Genomic DNA, 23,055 nt, shown 5'->3' on the forward strand with positions numbered 1-23,055 from the left:
ACGGCCACTAATATGCGCTGCGCCTGGCGCTAAGCGCTAATTTAAGACCGTTGCAACGATAGAGCCCTATGTCTCCAAAAGGTAAAATGAGCCTACTTCTCACTTGATTTAAGACCTCAGTAAACACTTTCCTAATGAGTTTATGGTCTCAATCTCAAGTCTTCTTCAATACAGCATGATGTTAATTTACTAAATTATGGTCCTATTTAGAGTCAAAAAGACCATAAAGCTGTGGGGCATGATTGACAGGTCGTCTGTCCAGTGATCGCGCAGCTCGCTGTTCACGGACCAATAGCAGGCGGCACTATGGCGGTGTGGGAAACCCATGATCTAAAAAACAAGATGGTCAAAATGCCAAAATCGAGGCTTCAAAACAGGAGTCCTCTTTAACTGGTCCGTTCTTGTGTGTGTGTGTGTGTGTGTGTGTGTGTGTGTGTGTGTGTGTGTGTGTGTGTGTGTGTGTGTGTGTGTGTGTGTGTGTGTGTGTGTGCGTGCGTGTGTGTGTGCGTGCGTGCGTGCAGGTGGCCCCGCCCACCATGCTGGCCTCCAGCAGAGTGACTCAGTTCTGCAGCTGAACGGACTTCCTGTTGAGACCTGGAAGTGTGTCGACCTTGCCCATGCCATCAGGTACACACACATGCACGCACACAGGCACGCACACACTCACTCACTCACTCACTCACACACACACACACACACACACACACACACACACACACACACACACACACACACACACACACTTGTTGTGGTTCCAAGGCTGGTTGAGCGGGTACCAAAAGGTGATGTGAAAACACTGCAGACTGCTGATTGGTCAGAGAGAAATCGTCACATGCTAACATTAGCATCTAGTTTAGCTTACCCTCTGTGGAGGACCCGCCTGTCCTCCACATCCTCAGGATCAATCAACTTGGACTTGGACAAGACTGAGTCGAAGACAGCTATGTACAGTACAGTATGTAGGCTACACACTGTACAGTAAGGCGGTGCTCTCCTAACTTGTTTTGATGGAGTTGATTTTTCTTTTTTTACATTTTTCGACTTTATTCTCAACATTTCGACTTTATTCTCGTTACAGTATTTCAACTTTATTCCAAAAAAAAAACATGCTCCTCCGATTTATTTATTTTTCTGCCTGGTGCTTAAATTTAGACTTTTTTCCACAAAATTTCTAAACTAATTTTTTTCCCTCCTGTCATTGGAAACTAAAAAAAAATCCTCCTGTAATTTTTCATCATGCATGGCCCTAATACTCTGTCGTAAATCTGTGTTAGTGTCTTCTTGCAAAGATATTCCATGCAAAACTAGTGATGTCTGCCTGTCTGTCCGCCTGCCTGCCTGTCTGTCTGTCTGTCTGTCTGTCTCTCAGGTGTTCCAGTCAGATAGTGTTGGTTGTCTGGAGAGGAGGTTTGCCGGAGGTGAAGTCTGGCAGCGAGTTGTGGCCCCGCCCCCCGACCTGCGGCGCGGTGACTGCCCCCCCCCACACACACACAAACACACACACTCACGCACACACGGTTTACTGTGTGTATTAGCAATTGCCATGAAAACACAACGCGATTTTGTCAAATTTTTAATTTAGGACAAAATGGCTACGTTCACGCCGCAAACCTTAGCGCTCAATTCCGATTTATTGCTAGCATAAAATTTTGGTTTGTTTGTTGTTGTTGTTTTTTTAGCTCTATAAGTCACTCTGTTGGTCGGACAGTCCACAAAAAGTTCACCACCCTTTAGCGGACACAGTTTTCATTAGGGATGCACGATAATTATCGGGTCGATAAATTATTGCCCGATATGGCCATTTTGCGTTATTACTTATTATTCCGATAATGGCCGATAATGGCTGAAATGTTGCATGGAGGTCAAGTGTGTGAAGGTGTGTGTTGTGTTCATTCAATGGCAAATTTGCACTTGTTTGTGGCCTATATCAGATTCCAGTCACTGGAATCTGATATAGGCCACATTATGCCCAGGCCACAAAGTATGAACTGGGCATGGTCCTGAACTGACCCGCAGGAGCTAAAGAACCTTAACAAAGATGTCACAGTCGGTTTATCACCAAAACACAGTCCAGCTCGCTGTAAAACAGGCAGGTGATCCGACCATGAGCGCTTCGTTGGATGGGACTGTAGCTTTTTTAAACGTAGCTTAAAAAGCTGTTCACTTTTCTCTGACACTGAAGTCATGTTCTTCTTCTTCGCCCATTATTAGGCCATTTCTTTCAATATATTGTCAAACACAGAGCGGTTACGATACAACCACTCAAGTTTTCCTCCTACAGAAAATACTTGAGGTCTTATGCTGCCTTCTAGACAACTCAGAGGTCGGAATTTCCAGTTGAATTTACTGATTTCTGACTGCCAAGCGTTCCAGGTGCACTACGCTGGTGTGTTGGGGGACGTCAGACAACTGACCCCCCTCATGAAAAAACACACCTGAGTCACTTATGGGGAAGAAATCAGATTTTGCCTGCAGTGTGAACATAGCCAATATCAGTGAACATTATAGGTGATTTATTTATTTCGCCTTTTAGCTCGGGCCATGCAGATTTGAGAGATATGAACCATTTGATGATTCTGCTCCTCTCGGTCTGACTCCTCCCCATTGTTGTTTCTCTCCCAGACCAGCATGAAGAAGCTGCTCCCTCACCCCGCCCACATTAAACATGGCCGACGGAGAGGTCAGGGGTCGGGGGTCAGGTCTGGTTTGGGAGCACTTGGTTCACTGTGGAGGGAGAGGAGGGAGGAGAGGGGGGGCGAGGGGGAGGAGGGGACGGATTACTCCGCTCAAGCCTCCACACTCACCCGTGTGACATCATCAAACGGAGACAACTACATCATCCTGTCGCCCGTCAATCCAGGAAGTCAGGTGAGCAAGAGGAGGCGGAGCCACACTTCACATTCGATGAAACACTTTACAGGGACCTTTCAGCCCAAAAAACAAAAATACATGTTATCCTCTTACCTGCAGTGACTGGATGGCTCTCAGCGTGTGGTGCTCAAAGCGCAAAAAAACACAAAACAAACAGCAATGTCTCTTTCCAGAAATCATGACCTGCTTACTCAAGATACTCCACAGACCTTGTTGTGAGAAGTCTCATGTAGCAACTGTTGTCTTTAGACCGAACTGCTACTACCTAGCTGCTAGAGAGTGTAGTTCGGTCTACACTAGCTTTACACTAGCGAGCTGCTGCTTAGTGTAGTTTGGTCAAATGAAAGCAGCTTACTGAGGTCATAAATCAAGTGGAAAGTAGGGCCAAACACTGCAGGTTTAAGGCACTTCCACATTGGCTTCACTTTTCAGAGCCGGAGGTTGCCCCAAGTTCAGTAGATGATGATGTCATCCTGTCATCTGCTTACTGACAATAATGTTTTTATCAATCTACTTTCAGCTTCTTCAGCCGATTTACCATGACCGCAACGGAACCATCGGTAACACACGCACACATAACGCACGCACGCACGCACGCACGCACGCACACACACACACACACACACACACACACACACACACACACACACACACACACACACACACACACACACACACACACACACACACACACACACACACACACACACACACACATTGTGTATAATGATAGCTGTATTGTCTCCAGGCCGGCTGTACCAGACTCACCCCAGCAGGGGGCAGAGCCTCCTCCATGACCCCCGCCCCGCCTCGTTGTCACGGCGACCCACCTTGGCTCATCACCCCTCCTCCAGCTCTGCCTCCTCCTCGGCGCCTCCCGGTAGCTATGGCAACTACCAGAACTGCACCATCGTCCAATCACACGTGCCCTGCACTGCCTACGGAACCTATGTCAGCCTGACACCTAAAACACTCATCTTCCCCGTCTTCGTCCAGGTCAGAACCCAGAACCTTGAAGCTGCAACCCGTAGCATAGAGCTCAACCTACCAGAACCCAGAACCTCGAACTTGCAACCTGTAGCATAGCTCACACTACCAGAACCCAGAACCTCGAACCTACAACCTATCGCATAGACTCCAAACTCATCTGTTATTTTATTTATTTATTTAAATAAATATTTAAATAATATTTATTTAACAGGGACAATGCAGTTCACATCGTCACATTCATTCATTTCAACAAGTCAAAATAAAGTATCTGATGCGATGCATACAGAGCCTATAGCCGAAGCTAGTTCCCAGCTCCTGTCCCTGGCCAGATGTTATCAAGGCACCCTAAAATGTTAAACAGATAAAATGCATGTGCTATAAAACAAACACAATAGTTACTCAGTCATAATATATAGAAAGGAGACTAATCAGTATTGCATGCAGACAAAAGCACATAAGCAATAGACAAAGCATGACATGCAAGCAAAGGAAAAGAAACGCCTACAATAAAGCACATATATAACTAGGGGTGACTATTCTTCAGCCAGTCTTTAACATTTTTATTAAAGATAATAAAGATCGAGAGTCTGCTTCAGCTCGGTGGGCTTTAGCATTCCACATATGAGAGGCCTCAATGTAGAAAGCACTCTGCCCAAAGGAGGTCTTACGGTGTGCAATTTCACAGTTACCACGAGCCGCGCCCCCTAGTGGCTCTAGTGACACTATGTCTTTCAATAGATTTGCAAATTCTCTTTAACTCATTGAGTGCCAGCCACTTTTGGAGAACGACGCTCCCAGTGCCAGAGTTTCAGAGCGTTTTCAGTGATTTCTCGAGGCCCACAGAATATTGTGTGATATTACTATGTAAACACCGAACACGCACAAAGAACAAGGAGACTCTATTGTATCATCAGCAAAAAAAAGTTTATTGATACCATTTTCCGTTCTTTAGTTATGAGCCGGAGAAGATAGGTTGTTTTCAGCGTTTTCAGGCATTTCAAATTATAAGCTGAGATATTCAGCCTTTTGTGAAATGAAGCATTTCAAGCACATTCACTGACTCTAGCTAATATTTTCTGATGTAGTGACGTGGTGTAGTTGTGTCCTGCCCTGCGTGCCCCACCCCCCTCTCCCCCCCCTCAGCTGAAAACTCCTCCCCACACTAGTAACACACAGCCTCACGCACCCAGCGTCTATTTTCGGAGTGCTTTTTGTGCGCCGCCTCCCAGGCAGCGCAACATGGAAAAGCCACACGCGGACTGCAGGGAAAGGTTTGGCTTTTCAGTGTCGGCTGCTGCTTTTCTAGCGGCTAATCGTGTGGAGAAACTATGCTGACAGACAGACAGAGGCAGAAGGGCTCAGTTGTGGGAGCGGATGGACTGTGTTCGCAGGCACCGTCAGTTGCAGCCAGAACAATCTACATGGCTCTGGGCTGCATGCAGTTCTCTTTGATCACGGGGCTTTTTCAGGCTGTCATTGGCACTCAATGAGCTAAATGGGTGACTATACTATAAATACTAAACGTGATTTAGCGGGTTCCTTTTATCAGTTTGACTTGAAACAATGTCACAGGCTGGGAAAGGGTCTGATCTAATGTAAACAAGCAAAACATGAAAGTACGTCCGAGTACGTCTTTGGCACAGAACGCCATTGTAAAAAGTACGTCCGAGTACGTCTTTGGCAGAGAATGAGTTAAGAGAAGACAATTTTAAGAAGTTATCAAAACTGAGCAGGTTATACTGCTTCAGTTTATGGCAGTGATGCCAGCACATTGTTTTTTTGCCATTATTTTTAGAGCTTGCTTATATAAAGAGGCAACCGGTTGAATCACAGCCGTTTTCACACACAGATCGCGCAAAATTGCAGTTCAAAAGGCCCGCAAAACCGGCAGTCTCGCCACAGAAATTGCTTTCACACACAGCCAAGCAGCACCGCCACATTCCCGTCCTGGGGTGTGCTTTCAAGTGACAGCCACCGCTCCCGGATTGAAAGGCGAGCGGAGGCATTTCCACCCAGCTCCTCGCCCAAATTAATATTTTCATAGGTTAGTGTAGCCTAGGGCCTAGGCTACACTAACCTATGAAAATATTAATTAATTCATCATACAGTAGCCTAGGCCCTAGGCTACTGTATGATGAATGAATTCATTCAACAACCAAACATCGCTGATGTACGCCAGCCAACGAGGTGCAGCTGCGGTTGTTAAGGATCAAGCTGATAAAGCTGCGCTCGTTAAGGATCAAACTGATAAAACAGGAAAGTGTTGTCCACATGCAGCATGGTAACAAGGCTTTCAATATTCATCTGATCGACTTTATGCATCACAGACGCACCATCATGTAGCCTATTAGGTAGGCTACAAGGCTAATTCTTATCTTTTGGTTCCAGTTTTTTGTAAAGCAAATGATTCCCATCAAGTAGCCTAATTAGGGGCCGTTCTGAAAGACGACGCCCGCATATCAAACAGCTGCAGTCTGCATAACGTTCGTCGGGGGAATAGTATAGGCTATAAATGCACATGACTACTATAACGTTAGTAGTTTTTGTAAGGGAATGCACAAGTGGCTAGCTAGACAGATTGCAGTTCTGGAGCTGCTTTCCAGAGGGAATATCCTCAGACCAACTCGCCACAGACAGCTATAGTCCTCTGAAGAGTATTATTATATCCGTTAATTTTACCTAGGCTACTAATGTCAACATCGTTTGAGCATAAAGCCTAACCTACTTACAGGCACGGAGCATTCCTCCTGGCGCATGATTGTATAGGCTACTTTTTTTTACTTTCACTGTCTTTCTTGCTGCATGAGGTGATTTCCCCTGTAATTTTTTTATGAATGAGCTGAGCATTCGCACTGTTCCGGCTTGCTGCTCCTACGCTTTCAAGTGGAGGCGGGTACCTGCTAACCTGGCGCTGAGACTAGGTCGGCTCGCGGGACAAAAGGCGTACAACAATTACCCACCAACGCGCGTTCAAAACTTTCACATCGGAGGCGCGGATCCTATTTTCCATGCATTTGGCGGCTTTCAAGTCGGTGTGAAAGCGCCAGAGTCAGAGGGGCCTGGCTCCACACTGTGATGCAGTAAGATATATGAGAGAAAAGCATGGCGTGCAGAAACAATTGTAACCTACAACCTAACTCTCCATTCATGAAATGAAATCGCATGGTTTGTAAAAGTGACATTTAACAATACTAGATTATCAGGCTGCTACGCGGCCTTCAAATCTAGTTTGCTGGGACTCTGGCCCGGTATTGTGTTGTGTATGTAAGGTATCGGTATTGGTATTGGTGTTGGTGTTGGTGTTGGTATTGGTATTGGTATTGGTATCGATATGCGCATGTCCCAAGACATTGCAGAAAAACACACAACTTGATTTAAAAATGAAAATTTGTTTGTTCTGATTTTATTCAAAATATTCCGACTAGGGCTGGGACTTAGATTTAACTTAGATTAATTAATTACAGAAAAAATAACGCAGATTTACGCATTTTATTTTGGACTCAAGAGACCGCGGAACGTTTCTCAGTGCGAATTCCAGGCATACCGAAACATATTTGGAATTATTTATCTATCTAAATGCAAGAAGTCGTTCAAGCAATTTGAGAGCATGATTTATCAATTTCATGTTCAGATTTTGGACCCTGCCTGTGCTTAAATTTGCTCTGCTTGTCCTCAAACAGTACGCTCACACTCAAAAGTTTTCTGCTTGGACAGATTTCCTGCACTCGCACTCAAAAATCCCCTGCTCACACTTACATTTCCTCTGTTCGCACTCAAACCTGCATGCAAATGTCCTCCCCTCCCCCTTCAAACTGCTTCTGTGCGCTCTTGAAACTTCTGCTCTTGGATCTCTTCTCTTCTCAGATTTGTTGTGCAACAATCCTGTCAGAAATCCACAGCCAATAGAATGCCAGGATAGTGTCACATGATCGCTGGGTCGGGGATCATGTGACATGTGACACTATCCTGGCATTCTATTGCCCCCCCCACCCCCCTCGTATGTAATCTTGCATTCTGTGGCAATAAAAGTGGTTCTGATTCTGATTCTGATTCTGTAGCATTAGCATGACTCAATTTCCCCTCGAGGATCAATAACGTTTTTCTGATTCTGATTCTGATTCTGATTCTGATGCATGCAAATACTTTGGGGGGGAAATGTTGTCAATTTGGCTTTGGGGTATTTTGCCTCAATTTTTGTATGTGGATGGATTATTATTTATTATTATATTATTATTATGTTATTTAGGCATCCATGTTGTTGTTGTTGTTGTTGTTGTTGTTGTTGTTGTTGTTGTTTATCTGTTGCTTACTGGTTGCAGCCTCTGGACCTCTGCAGTCCAGACAGAACTCTGCTGCTGTCAGAAGAAATGATCCTTCACCAGAACCACCTGCTGCCTGCCAAGGTCACTCACACACATGCACGCGCATGCACGCACGCGCACGCACGCACACACACACACACACACACACACACACACACACACACACACACACACACACACACACACACACAGAGCAAGTGAGTTTCAAGGGATCGACAGACGGACAAAGCAGAAATCAAATCAGAGGAGAAATTAGATTTTTTTTATCTTTAAAACCTTCACAATAAGGGTAATTAAATAAACTAATAGCTTTATTTAGCCCAGTTTAATGTGTTAAATTCCCACACAGGCCTTCCGTTATGGCCACCTAAGCATTCCTTGTTACTTAATTGCCACATTCAGTCCTCAATTCTCCACTGTCATAGCTGATGTGTGTTGAGCGTTCTCGTACATCACGCAGGTGGGTGCTACACATCTGTGGTGGAAGAGTAGAGTTTGAATAGACCAAATGCTTTACTCATTTATTGATTAGAAGGGAAATTGCTGGAATGGAAATCTACAATTAACCAAACAAATTCCATGAATGTGTGTGTGTGTGTGTGTGTGTGTGTGTGTATGTGTGTGTGTGTGTGTGTGTGTGTGTGTGTGTGTGTGTGTGTGTGTGTGTGTGTGTGCGTGCGTGTGTGTGTGTGTGTGCGTGTGCGTGTGTGTGTGTGTGCGTGTGCGTGCGTGTGCTACCGCCTGCAGGTCACGGTGTTGATCTACAGTGACCTCCTGCTGCTGACCAGAGAGGATGAGGCTGGACGCTGCAATGTCCTACAGAGTCCACTGTACCTGAACACAACACGGCTCCGAGAGGGTACACACACACACACACACACACACACACACACACACACACACAACTCCACTCATCCCCTCACTCGAGAACAAGACCCGAGATACTTGAACTCCTTCACTTGGGGTAAGAACTTGTTCCCTACCTGGAATAGACAATCCACCAGTTTCCTGCTGAGAACCATGGCTTCAGCGTGTTGATCCTCATCCCAGCCGCTTCACACTCGGCTGCAAACCGATGCAGTGCTGAAGGTCCCAGACCGATTATGTCATCAGGACTACGTCATCTGCAAAAAGCACTCACCCAATCCTCAGCCGACCAAACTGAAACCCCTCCACCACTACGACTCAAAATCCTGTCCATGAAGGTCACAACAGGATAGGTGACAAAGCACAGCTCTGGCAGATGCCAACAGCCACTGAGAACAGGTCCAAGAATCAGGACACAGCTCTCACTTTGGGGGTACAGAGACTGGAGGGCCCTCACCTCCCACAGTATCTTCCAGGGGGAGATAAGCATTTTCCGACCAAATCCACAAAACACATATAGACCAGATAGGCATACTCCCAGTCTCCCTCCAGGATCCTTGCGATTGGAAATAACTGGTCCGTTGTTCCATGACCAGGACGGACTCTGCATTGTTCTTCTTCAATCCAAGGTCCGACTATCAGCCAGACCCTCCTTTCCAGCACCTTGGAGTAGACTTTCCCAGGGTGGCTGAGTAATGTGATACACCTGTAATTAGCACACATCCTCTGGTCACCCTTTGTAAACCGGGGAACCACAACCCCTGTCTGCCACTCCTTCTGCACTGTCCCAGGAGGTAGGAGTTGAAGGTCATCTGGACAGGGCCTTCGACAGACGTTTCCAGTTCACCCACACTACACGTTTGGGCTTGCCAGGTCTGTCCAGAGGTTTCCCCCACCATCTGACCCAGCTCACCACCAGGTGGTGATCAGTTGACAGCACTGCCCCTCTCTTCCCCCGAGAGTGGACATGTGGCCTCAGGTCAGATGACATGATAACAAAATCCATCATTGACTGTCGGCCTAAGGTACCATGTACACTTACTGTATAAGCATCCTTATGCTGGAACATGTTTGCTATGGCCAGTCCATGACTAGCACATAAGTCCATGAACAGAACAGCACCCAGGTTCAGATCAGGGAGGCCATTCTTCCCAATCACACCCCTCCAAATTTCCCCATCATTGCCCATGTGTGCATTGAAGTATCCAAGTAGAATTATGAGTCCCCTACCAGAGCCTCATGCAGGACTCCATCCAGGATCTCCAAGAAGGCAGAATACTCTGAACTGCTGTCCGGTGCACAACTGAGTCCCCCCCTCCATAACCCCATGGTGTAAGGAGGCGACGCTCTCGTCCACCGGGTTAAAGTCCAGCGCAGTGGCACTCAGCCAGGCTCCCCCAGAATCAGAATTATTTTATTCGGCCATAGTATGTTTGCACATACAAGGAAAGTGACTTGGTGTACAGTGGTTGGTGCACAAGTTACATGAGTTATATAGACAACACAATAAATACAAATACATTTACAACATATACAAGATGGACAGATTATTAACAGCCAAGTGTGGCAGACAACAAAGTTAGGAAGGCAAAGTGACAGGTACAAGTACAAAGTTGGCAAAAGTATAGTTATCAAAGATGGCAATTTGAACAAAATATAGAGAGGCAGGGCTTAAAATTCACTTTGCAAACTAGGGGGAAGTCCCCCCTTATGTTCTTCAGATGGGGGGGATTTATAGATTTTGGGGGGGATTTTTTCAGGCGATAGTATAACGACAAATACCTGCTTCTCCTGTCCAATAAGCGATAATACTGTAATTTCACATTTTTGTATTTAAAAAAGGAAGTAGCACACCTGAGTCTAAATTACTATGGCTTTTGTCGTGTTTTTTCTGCAGACTAAGCCATAGGCTTTTGGTTCTATGAAAGCCTTTATTTTGTTGTATTGACTGATACACTCTACTAAAACACTAATATCATATCAGAAGTGTTCTTTGTTTTGTGTTCACAATAGTGATGTCAGTTTGATTTGGTTAGGTCAGAGCTATGGAATATTAAATCATCCATCTTTGCTCACTACATCTGCCTTTCTTACTCTCATTACTGGCAACTAAACCTGTTCGAATTTAGCATTGGGGAGAGTTCTATTGAAGTGACTATAAACCATCTGTGTGTCGTTTCACTTTTTATTGAAAATGCTTCCACCAGATTTTCACGGCTGCTTTATGAGTGTGAGAGTGCGACAACATCGTTGACATCACTGGCACTCGGCATAAGGAGGATTAACGTTAATAATTAATGTCATTATCGATATCAGATTCTTCATCATCAATAACGTAACGCTAAACATCACTGACACTGATGTTACACGGTGTTGACGTTTCAGCTAGAAGTGCCTTGTTGTTCGACTTGTCACGTTTGATTTTTCTGAGCGGGTCCCCCTTCTGAGGACTAGTTTTCCTTTTTAGCCAGCGATCTATCATGTTTGCAAGCAGCTGTCTGTAGGCTATCCACCGAGAAACCAGCAGAGGAGCGTTGATGTCAAGAGAGGACTGAGGGACGCGATATTTTTTTCCTTTTTTCCCCATGATGGCAAAGGCTAGGCAAAGCCCGCCCCTCTCTGCCTCTGATTGGCCTAGTGTCAAATGTTCATCCAATCACATTCGCTTGGCTATCCTGCATCTCTTTCTACAGTCTGTGCTCAGTGGGTCAGACAGACAGCCGTTTCGCTTGCATAGATCGGTCTGCGCAAACCATTGCGGGATTACTCCCCCTTTCTAAATTGAAAATATGCGGGAATTCGGTAAAATGTGCAGGATTCCCGCAATAACCGTGCCGAATTTTAAGCCCTGGAGAGGTGACATTCCATGTCCGCAAAGCCAGCCCCCTGCTGCCTGGGTCTGGTCCGTCTTGACTCTGGCAATGCACGCAACCCGAGTGGTTCTCCCTGTAGATGGTGGGTCCGCAGCGTGGAAAAGTGTCCACGTTGCTTCTTCGGGCTAGGCCTGACTAGGCTCCGTGGCTAGCCCGGCCACCAGGCGCTCGCTGACAGCCCAGCTCCAGACAGCCCAGGGCCACCAGGCGCTCGCTGACAGCCCAGCTCCAGACAGCCCCGGGCTTGCTACTGGCAGGGTCACTACAAAAGTCTCCGTTTTAGGAGTTCGAAAATATTGGAGTATTGTGGGCGCATAAACATAGCAAAGTTTATGAATTTTTCTACATAGATTAAGATCTTCTCTAAAAACGGATTTTTTACATTTTGAATAATTTACTGGAAGAAAGAGTTATTACTGGTGAAATAAGACTTGACATCTTGGCCAAACTAACCCCATGACATGTCACTGCTTTTTTGTAATTAGACATAGGCTATGACTTGGAAATAGCCACTGAGACAACCTATGTGAAGACTTACCCCACTCTCCCCTACTTCCTCTGTGCGTGTGTGTGTGTGTGTGTGTGTGTGTGTGTGTGTGTGTGTGTGTGTGTGTGTGTGTGTGCATGTGTGCGTGTGTGTGCAGTAGCGTGCATGCCCCTGCAGCTCTCCCTGTGTGTGTGTGTGCAGGGTGAGTGGCGCTGTGTGTTCAGTCTGGAGGCCTTCAGCCTGGAGCAGAAGAACAGGGTCCACCTTTGTCTCCGTGACAACATCCAGAGACAGCTGGTCACCATGGAGAACGGACACAGCCAGCAGGTACACACACACGCACACACACACACACGCATGCACACACGCACACACGCACACACACATGCACACACGCACGCACACATGCAGGGGGCAGTGACTCGGCCATTCTGACAGAGGGGGGCGGAGCTTGTTCCACTATTGTGGTGCCAAGGATGAGAACAGTTGCGGCCGGGATGAGCGACTTTCCCGTCGCCTTAGCATCGTCTGGTAGTTATGAATATTATGGAAACAATGTGATGAGAACATGAACTAACTCCTCTCTCCTCCCCTCTCCTCTCCTCTCCTCTCCTCTCTCCTCCCCTCTCCTCTCCTCTCCTCTCCTCTCCTCTCTCCTCCCCTCTCCTCTCCTCTCTCCTCCTCTCTCCTCTCCTCTCCCCTCTCCTCTCCTCCCCTCTCCTCTCCTCTCTCCTCCCCTCTCCTCTCCTCTCTCCTCTCTTCTCTCCTCCCCTCTCCTCTCCTCTCTCCTCTCCTCTCTCCTCTCCTCTCCTCTCCTCTCTCCTCCCCTCTCCTCTCCTCTCCTCTCTCCTCTCCTCTCTCCTCCCCTCTCCTCTCCTCTCCTCTCTCCTCCCCTCTCCTCTCCTCTCTCCTCTCCTCCCCTCTCTCCTCCCCTCTCCTCTCTCCTCTCCTCTCTCCTCCCCTCTCCTCTCCTCTCTCCTCCCCTCTCCTCTCCTCTCCTCTCTCCTCCCCTCCCATCTCTCCTCCCCTCTACTCTCCTCCCCTCTCCTCTCTCCTCTCCTCTATCCTCTCCTCTCTCCTCCCCTCTCCTCTCCTCTCCCCTCTCCTCTCCTCTCTCCTCCCCTCTCCTCTCTCCTCCCTTCTACTCTCCTCCCCTCTCCTCTCCTCTCTCCTCCCCCCTCCTCTCCTCTCTCCTCTCCTCTCCTCTCTCCTCCCCTCTCCTCTCCTCTCTCCTCTCCTTTCCTCTCTCCTCCCCTCTCCTCTCTCCTCCCCTCTCCTCCTCTCTCCTCTCCTCTCTCCTCTCCTCTCTCCTCTCCCCTCCCCTCCTCTCCTCCCCTCTCCTCTCTCCTCCCCTCTCCTCTCCTCTCTCCTCTCCTCTCTCATCTCCTCTCCTCTCTCCTCCCCTCTCCTCCCCTCTCCTCTCCTCTCTCCTCCTCTCTCCTCCCCTCTCCTCTCCTCTCCTCTCCCCTCCCCTCTCCTCTCCTCTCTCCTCCCCTCTCCTCTCCTCCCCTCCCCTCTCCTCTCCTCTCTCCTCCCCTCTCCTCTCTCCTCTCCTCTCCGCCCCTCTCCTCTCTCCTCCCCTCCCCTCTCCTCTCTCCTCTCCTCTCTCCTCCCCTCTCCTCTCCTCTCTCCTCCCCTCCCCTCTCTCCTCCCCTCTACTCTCCTCCTCTCTCCTCCCCTCTCTCCTCTCCTCTCTCCTCTCCTCTCTCCTCTCCTCTCCTCTCTCCTCCCCTCTCTCCTCTCCCCTCTCCTCTCCTCTCCTCTCTCCTCCCCTCCCCTCTCTCCTCCCCTCTACTCTCCTCCCCTCTCCTCTCTCCTCCCCTCTCCTCTCCTCTCCTCTCCTCTCTCCTCTCCTCTCCCCTCTCCTCACCTCTCCTCTCCTCTCTCCTCCCCTCTCCTCTCTCCTCCCTTCTACTCTCCTCCCCTCTCCTCTCCTCTCCTCTCTCCTCCCCTCTCCTCTCCTCTCTCCTCCCCTCTCCTCTCCTCTCCTCTCTCCTCTCCTTTCCTCTCTCCTCTCCTCTCTCCTCCCCTCTCCTCTCTCCTCCCCTCTCCTCCTCTCTCCTCTCCTCTCTCCTCCCCTCTCCTCTCCTCTCTCCTCCCCTCTCCTCTCCTCTCTCCTCTCTCCTCCCCTCTCCTCTCCCCTCCTCTCCTCTCTCCTCTCCTCTCCGCCCCTCTCCTCTCTCCTCCCCTCCCCTCTCCTCTCCCCTCTCCTCTCCTCTCTCCTCCCCTCCCCTCTCTCCTCCCCTCACCTCTCTCCTCCCCTCTACTCTCCTCCTCTCTCCTCCCCTCTCTCCTCTCCTCTCTCCTCTCCTCTCCTCTCTCCTCTCCCCTCTCCTCTCCTCTCCTCTCTCCTCCCCTCCCCTCTCTCCTCCCCTCTACTCTCCTCCCCTCTCCTCTCTCCTCCCCTCTCCTCTCCTCTCTCCTCTCCTCTCTCCTCTCCTCTCCTCCTCTCTCTCCTCCCCTCTCCTCTCTCCTCCCTTCTACTCTCCTCCCCTCTCCTCTCCTCTCCTCTCCTCTCTCCTCCCCTCTCCTCTCCTCTCTCCTCCCCTCTCCTCTCCTCTCCTCTCTCCTCTCCTTTCCTCTCTCCTCTCCTCTCTCCTCCCCTCTCCTCTCTCCTCCCCTCTCCTCCTCTCTCCTCTCCTCTCTCCTCCCCTCTCCTCTCCTCTCTCCTCCCCTCTCCTCTCTCCTCTCCTCTCCTCTCCCCTCCCCTCCTCTCCTCCCCTCTGCTCTCTCCTCCCCTCTCCTCTCCTCTCTCCTCTCCTCTCTCATGTCCTCTCCTCTCTCCTCCCCTCTCCTCTCTCCTCCCCTCCCCTCTCCTCTCCTCTCTCCTCCTCTCTCCTCTCCTCTCTCCTCCCCTCTCCTCTCCTCTCCCCTCCTCTCTCCTCCCTCTCCTCTCCTCCCCTCTCCTCTCTCCTCCCCTCTCCTCTCTCCTCTCTCCTCCCCTCTCCTCTCCTCTCCTCTCTCCTCCCCTCTCCTCTCTCCTCTCCTCTCTCCTCCCCTCTCCTCTCCTCTCCTCTCTCCTCCCCTCTCCTCTCTTCAGCTCTCAGATCTTCAGTCAGAGTTGGGCCTACTCTCTCTCTGTCCGTCTGATTTTCCTTATCGCTCCTCCTCTCCTTACTCCTCCTACTCCTCCTGTGACCCCGCCCCCCGGCCCTCCTCATCCTACGCCTCCCTCTCTGACCCCGCCCCCCAGCCCTCCTCGCCCTACGCCTCCCTCTTTGACCCCACCCCCCGGCCGTCCTCACCCTACTCCTCCTGTGACCCCCCTTACTCCCCCTTCTCCTCCTCTCCCCCGCCTCCCTTCTCCTCCCTCCTCTCCTGCACGTCCTCCTCCCCCCCTCGCCTTCTCCCCTCCCCTCTGGCCCCGCCCCCTCCCCCCAGCTCACGGCAGCAGGGGGAGGGGGAGAGTGCCTCCGAGACCTCAGAGAGCCTGAGGGGGGGGGCGCCACCACACAACAAGTCCCGCCCCCACAGAGGAAGAGGAGGAGAGTGATGAAGACGATGAAGAGGAGTTCAGCTCCTACCGGCCTGCAGGTGATCATTTACTCATTAGTGTTGAGTTTTCGATGTATTGTATTATGCGACACAAACAAAAACACAAAAACACACACCCAAAAATGCCCCCTCAGATTTGTGGCTTGCATGACGCCCCTGGGCGCAGACAAACAGTATAATGAAGGCGAGAGGCTTGACAAACGATGGCGTGCGATTATACACTCATGCGTGTTTGACATGGAACACCAAACATTTCAAAGGTAGAGAAACTGACTGGAGTTGGCCTTTAAGCACATTTTTGTGATTGGCCATGTCCATTAGCATGTCTTCTTTTGGCCAGTGGGCGTGGAAAGTGAATAAGTTCTTCCATGGCACAGGAATAACCTTTCTACAAACATGAAGGCGTGTGGGCATTTATCGCCTTTTTGTGATTGGCCATGCCCCCTTTTGGCCAGTGGGTGTTGAAAGTTAATCAGTTCTCAGTTAGATCACATAGAATCGATGTGATCTAACTGAGAACTGATTAACATGGGCCCATGTTCTATGTTTCAACCATGTTTTGTGCAAATCCGTTCATAATATTTTAAGATATCCTGCCACCAAACAAAGGGACAGACAAACGTGGCCGAAAACATAACCTCCCGGCCAACTCGTTGGCCATTGGTAGAGGTAACAACAGGTGGATACCGGTAAACTCCTGGTGCCGGTTATATAATGTAACTGTAGTTTGCAGCAGTGGAGGCTCGTACATTTTTGAGAAGCAAGAGGGAGATTTTATATTTTTAATAAAATATCTCTCTTCTTTGAAAAAAGTCCATTATTGAAAATGCTTCATTAGTGACACCTGCATCTGAATCTTAAAAAAAAAAAAAAAAAAAAAAAAGGGGACTCAATGAGGAGTTATGTTTATCTTGCTTTTTATAACTTTCTTGAGATTGTTCTGGATTCAATTTGTCCCTTTATGTCCTATACCTGTTTTCTGGGCTTAGTCCTGGATAAAAAAAATTTATGTACAATAATGTGATTATGTATCAAATGAAGTGGAAGACGAAGAAAATAAGCTAATTTGTAGTGTAAAAATATATAGCCTACATATTTATTCTTTGTATTTATTGGCTGGTGATGTCATGGGGTTTTTTGGGAGCTGCTGTAAGCGTCACCTGTGTGTGACTGACTCACTAAGCACACTGAAGAAGGGCATCTGGCCTGAAACGTTTGTGCAGGCAATACAATTTAAATGTCAAACTTATTGCTTTACTGCTGTCCTGGATTAATTCCTTCAAGAAGCATATTTATTTGCAAAATAAATTTTAGGCCCTGTACTCTAGAAACATTTAGTTACAGTATATTTAAAATTTTAAATATAAAATACATTCTAATCATTTTCTGAATTGGGGTGTAAATAGCCACATAACCCATTTACACCCGGGTGTGAATAGTCACATCGGCTATTTGGGTGCAAATAGCAGTTAGATCACAAAGCAAAACATGAAGGAAGGCCCCAGCACTGGAACACCTAAATGGATTGGAAGTTGGAAACCCTCATTAATGTTGTGCTTACTTCCTGCCTTTTAGACACAAAATGACCTCTGTGAAAAAGGTGCATATGTAGAGCTGTGTCGTCAGCAAATTGATGATAGTAAATGTTATCTCTTAAAGTGTAACTTACCCCTAAAACACTTTTTTCAGCTTTTAAACAATATATATGGCTTTTGGGGTGGTGTGTGAAGAATACTGTCAGGATCGGTGTAAGACATGTGGATCTATTCGCGGGTAGTTGATGGCCAAGACACTCTCGGTAACTGAAGTCTCGATGAGTAGGGAGGTTGTGGGACTTGATAGCTAGGTCTGCACTGTTCGAGGTTGGGAACGGTTGCAGAGGTTGATTGACGTGATCTTAGTTTAGTTTATGAATCACTAGAGAGGACCTGCCGGAACGGGCCTTTATAGATCCGAACATGACATCACCTGTGCTATGACATCACTACCGTTTGCGACATCATCAGAGATCGATGACATCATAGTAGGAATGATGACATCATCTAACAGTACCCCCCCCTCTACGGGCGCCACCCGGCGCCCGATCAGACGCAAGGAAATCCCGAATGAGCGCAGCGTCAAGGATGAACCGGCGGGGAACCCAACTGCGTTCCTCGGGGCCGTACCCCTCCCAATCCACCAGATATTGAAACCCACGACCCCTGCGTCGCCTGTCCAACAGCCGCCGGACCGTGTAGGCAGGGTGGTCGTCGATTAACCGAGGCGGCGGGGGGGGCGCCGCAGGAGGGCACAAGGGACTAGAGTGCACCGGCTTGACCTGGGATACGTGGAAGGTATGGTTGATGCGACGGAGAGAAGCAGGTAGAATCAAGCGGACAGCCGCAGGGTTCACAACCCGCTCAATAGCAAAAGGCCCGATAAAACGGGGCGCAAGCTTCCTTGACTCAACCTTCAAGGGAACGTTCCGAGACGAGAGCCACACCCTCTGGCCCGGCGCATAGGCTGGGGCCGGTGTGCGGCGGCGGTTAGCCTGGACTTGCGTCCCGGCAGAGGAACGCAATAGCGATGCGCGAGCCCTCTTCCACGTGCGACGGCAACGGCGCAAATGTGCCTGCATGGAAGGCACCGCAACCTCCTCCTCCTGGAAGGGGAACAAGGGGGGCTGAAAACCGAAGCAGCACTCAAAGGGAGACATGCCGGAAGAGGCGTTGGGGTGCGTGTTGTGGGCGTACTCAACCCACGGCAACTGGGAACTCCAGTGGGAGGGGTCAGCAGCTGTGGTGCAACGCAGCATGGTCTCCAACTCCTGGTTGACCCTCTCGGCTTGGCCATTAGTCTGCGGGTGATAACCCGACGAGAGGCTGACAGTCGTGCCAAGAGCCAAACAGAAGGCCTTCCAAACCTGAGAAATGAACTGGGGCCCCCGATCGGACACAATGTCAGACGGAATGCCATGTGCCCGGTACACGTGTAAAACCAAGAGGTCCGCCGTCTCCTTGGAGGACGGGAGCTTAGGAAGTGGGATAAAGCCAATGGCCAATGGCGCCACTCCTCAAGAGCTGACTTAACTGCCAGCAGCTCACGGTCGCCGACGTTATAATTGGCTTCAGCGGGTGAAAGCTTACACGAGAAAAAGGCGCAAGGATGGACCTTATGATCCCCAGGAGAGCGTTGAGAGAGAACAGCCCCAATTCCAGTCTCTGAGGCATCAACCTCAACGATGAACTGCAGTTCTGGGTCAGGTTGGGAGATCACGGGAGCTGTAGAGAAACGGCGTTTGAGCTCGCTAAAAGCAGCCTTGGCCAGGGGGGTCCACCGAAACGGAGTAGAGGTAGAGGTGAGGGCGGTAAGCGGGGAAGCCACACGGCCGTAGTTGCGGATAAACCGTCGATAGAAATTGGCAAACCCAAGGAACCGTTGAAGCTGTTTCAAGGTAGAGGGTTCAGGCCAATCCGCCACAGCCGCGACCTTGGCGGGATCCATGCGTAACTCACCTTCTGCAATCACATACCTGAGGAAGGACACAGTGGAAGCATGAAATTCACACTTCTCAGCCTTGACGAAGAGGCTGTTCTCCAACAACCGTTGGAGCACTAGGCGGACATGCTGTTGATGGTCGTCAACATCCTGAGAGAAGATGAGGATGTCATCCAAGTAGACAAAAACGAAGAGGCCGATCATATCCCTCAGAATGTCATTTATGAGAGCCTGGAAGACGGCGGGGGCGTTAGTAAGCCCGAATGGCATAACCAGGTACTCAAAATGGCCAAGGGAAGTGTTGAAGGCCGTCTTCCACTCGTCCCCCTCCCTAATGCGGACAAGGTGGTAGGCATTCCTTAGATCAAGTTTGGAGAATATCTTGGAGCCATGAAGGGGTGGGAAGGCAGAGCTAATGAGTGGCAGGGGGTATGTGTTCTTCACCGTGATGTCGTTCAACCCTCGGAAATCAATACATGGTCTGAGGGTCCCATCCTTCTTCCCCACAAAGAAAAACCCAGCGGCCATCGGGGACGACGAGGGCCTAATGATGCCCGCAGCCAAGGAGTCACGGATGTAGGTCCTCATGGATTCCTGCTCAGGGCGGGAGAGGTTGTATAGCCGGCTCCGGGGAAAGGTCGCCCCGGCCTTAAGGTCAACAGGGCATTCAAACGGTCGGTGGGGTGGGAGGGACAGCGTATGCTCCTTCCCGAACACCGGGGCTAAATCATGGTAAACCATGGGAACGGACGACAGATCCGGGGGAGCCACAGCCGACACCGGTGCAGGGGAAGCCGGAGAGAGCGCGGCGACCAGGCAATTTGCATGGCAATAGGGGCTCCACGAAACCACCTTGCCCTTGCCTGGGGACCAGTGGAGGAAGGGTTTGTGCAGGTTTAACCAGGGGCGGCCGAGGACCACGGGAGTACTGGGACAGTCGGTCACGTGGAAGTGAATCGCCCCCCGATGGTTCCCAGAAAAGCGAAGGTCAACTGGCATGGTTCTTTCAGTAATATGGGCGAAGCGCTGGCCCCAGAGGGTTATGGCCTCAAGGGCGGGGGAAAGTGGGACGGTTCCCATGCCCAGTCGAGTAACAATACCGCGGTCCAAGAAGCACCCCTCCGCCCCCGAGTCGACGAAGGCCGGGAGGGCAAGGGGCCAACCCCGCCACGAGAGGGTGCAATCAAACGACGATACGGGCAGAGGGGCGCAGTCGGTTTGGCTCAGTAGCATCTGCCCAACGGCTACTGAGCCTAGTCTTTTGGTGCCTTGCGTCTTTTCGGGCAGGTGGGGCAGTCCTCGAGCATATGGTCCGGCAAACCACAATAATGGCAGAGGTTGTCGCGGATACGGCGTTGTCTTTCCTCAGGGGGGACGTGGTCCCTGCCCGATCGAGAGGGGAGGGCAGCGGCAAAGGCGGGGGCAGGGCGAGGAACGGTATCTGCGGTGCGGGTGGGCGTCTCTTGGCCGGACCGAGCTCCCCCGGCCGGGATCAAGAACTTGAGCCTTTCGACTTCGGCCCTCAAACTCAGAAACTCAGCCCGACTCAAGTCGACCTCCGGCCCCCCCTGATAGCGTGGTGCCATCACCGCCTCCACTCTTTCTGCCTCCTTCAGTGCAGCACTGAAATTTATCGGTGCCATGATGCGTAGGTGCTCTCTCAGTCTCTCTGGGGTAACCCCCTGGATGAAGGCACTTAAGGCTAACTCCTCACGTGCCACTGGATCGAAGGTGGGGTAACCGCGGTGTGCGAATAGGCGCACATCAGCTGCGTAATTCCCCAACGTCTCCCCTTCTTGGCGACGGCGGCGATTCATCTGCTCTCGCATGCTGTCCGTGGAAACTTGTTTACCAAATCTCCGTTCTAGTGCCGCAGCTAACGTCTGGTAGTCCAGCTGCTCCGTTGCCGTTAGGTCGAGTAGCACCTGCAGCGCGTTACCTTCTAGCACTAGGGCAACGTGAACAGCAGTTTCCTGGGCACTCCAGTTGTTCAACGCCGCCAGTCTTACTTGCGCCAGGTATGGCTCTAAAGGTGTGCTACCGCCATAACGCGGCAGCGTGAAGGTGGTCCTGGGTGACCGAGTGGCGGCCACCGGCGGCGGGGTGACTGCCATGGTTGCCGGCAGCAGAGGCACAGCAGCGGCTGCTGCTGGCGGTGGTCGGGTGACGACCACTGACATCAGGGCTGACGTCAGGGCCTGCACCGCCGCTTGTAAGGTCCCCTCGGCGACAAGACCTTTCGTTGACTCGCCTGGTGGACCACCTGAAGCGACCGGCGGGGGAACTGGCGTCTGACGAGGAACCCCCCAAGAGGCCGAGGGGGAAAGCCGGCGCCTCTTCAGCTGGCGGCCTGGTGGGTCAGCTGAGGCGGCCGGCGGGGAAACCGGCGCCTCATGGTCCTCCTCCTTGATCGGTGGGACCTTATCCGCTAAATCCGTTTTAGAGTGATTCATACTGTCAGGGTTGGTGTTAACCTTGCTGTTGGTGTTAGACATGTGGATCTATTCGCGGGTAGTTGATGGCCAAGACACTCTCGGTAACTGAAGTCTCGATGAGTAGGGAGGTTGTGGGACTTGATAGCTAGGTCTGCACTGTTCGAGGTTGGGAACGGTTGCAGAGGTTGATTGACGTGATCTTAGTTTAGTTTATGAATCACTAGAGAGGACCTGCCGGAACGGGCCTTTATAGATCCGAACATGACATCACCTGTGCTATGACATCACTACCGTTTGCGACATCATCAGAGATCGATGACATCATAGTAGGAATGATGACATCATCTAACATTCTGGTCAAAATTTCCACATTTGAGACCAAATCTCTATGGGTTCAAACCTGCTTTTTCCCCCCCTTCAAAATGTCCAAAATGTGGTTGCATCCTACATCATGGTGTACTCCCGCCTTCCCCACTCATGTGAAAAATGTTTTTTTCATGTGATTATTACTGTAGTTCATGCCAGAAGAGTTGCAACATCTCCATTCACTCCAATGGACCTGTTTTTAGCGCGAGCCCTTTAATAATAGATGGGGCTTATATAGCGCTTTTCCATAGCTCAAAGACGCTTTACAGTAGGCTACACAAAAACTAAACACTGGGGGGGGGGGGGCGACGTTAGTGAACATATAACGACAGAGATGACACTAAACAATGAGTACTATGTGGGGGGGGTGATAGTGGTGAGACAAGACAGTAGACAGACAGCACACAAACAGCACACAAGCAAGGATGGGGGGAGGAAGCAGAGGGACTAAGAGAAGGCGGTGGAAAAGAGATGGGTTTTGAGGCGGGAGTGGAAGACTGTGAGGGACTCTGAGGTTCTGATTTCTTGGGGAAGGGCGTTCCAGAGTCTGGGAGCTGCCCGAGAGAAAGCTCTGTCCCCAAAGCTGCGGAGTTTGGACTTGGGGGTGGAAAGGAGGTCGGCTGAGGAGGATCTGAGGGACCGGGAGGGTTGGTAGGGGGAGAGGAGGTCTGTGAGGTAAGGGGGGGCCAGTTGATGAAGGGCTTTGTAGGTGATGACCAGGATTTTGTAGTTGATGCGGTAGGAGATGGGAAGCCAGTGGAGTTCTTTGAGGACAGGGGTGATGTGGTGGCAGGATTTGGTGTGGGTCAGGAGTCGAGCTGCTGCGTTCTGAACCAGTTGGAGCTTGTTGATGAGGGTGGCGTTGATGCCGT

The 23,055-nt window shown here is 50.2% G+C and overlaps 1 protein-coding gene across 1 annotated transcript in view; it reads left to right on the forward strand.

Annotated features, from left to right (window-relative positions):
- LOC310784499 (regulator of G-protein signaling 3-like) overlaps positions 1-23,055 on the forward strand; it is a gene marked incomplete at both ends in the record, with an annotated part of 100,558 nt that overhangs the window by 47,749 nt on the left and 29,754 nt on the right. The window contains 15 exons of the mRNA XM_083645484.1: positions 522-627; positions 1,370-1,466; positions 2,623-2,868; positions 3,392-3,431; positions 3,620-3,867; positions 8,181-8,264; positions 8,931-9,042; positions 9,389-9,483; positions 12,612-12,737; positions 15,451-15,667; positions 15,802-15,944; positions 19,503-19,658; positions 19,894-19,958; positions 20,752-20,961; positions 21,440-21,594. Coding sequence (XP_083501610.1) covers positions 522-627; positions 1,370-1,466; positions 2,623-2,868; positions 3,392-3,431; positions 3,620-3,867; positions 8,181-8,264; positions 8,931-9,042; positions 9,389-9,483; positions 12,612-12,737; positions 15,451-15,667; positions 15,802-15,944; positions 19,503-19,658; positions 19,894-19,958; positions 20,752-20,961; positions 21,440-21,594 — 2,100 coding nt within the window. The remainder of the gene's footprint in view (positions 1-521; positions 628-1,369; positions 1,467-2,622; positions 2,869-3,391; positions 3,432-3,619; positions 3,868-8,180; positions 8,265-8,930; positions 9,043-9,388; positions 9,484-12,611; positions 12,738-15,450; positions 15,668-15,801; positions 15,945-19,502; positions 19,659-19,893; positions 19,959-20,751; positions 20,962-21,439; positions 21,595-23,055) is intronic.

The sequence above is a fragment of the Poromitra crassiceps genome (assembly GCF_964638095.1).
Source record: "Poromitra crassiceps genome assembly, chromosome: 10".
Classification (NCBI taxonomy): Eukaryota; Metazoa; Chordata; class Actinopteri; order Beryciformes; family Melamphaidae; genus Poromitra; species Poromitra crassiceps.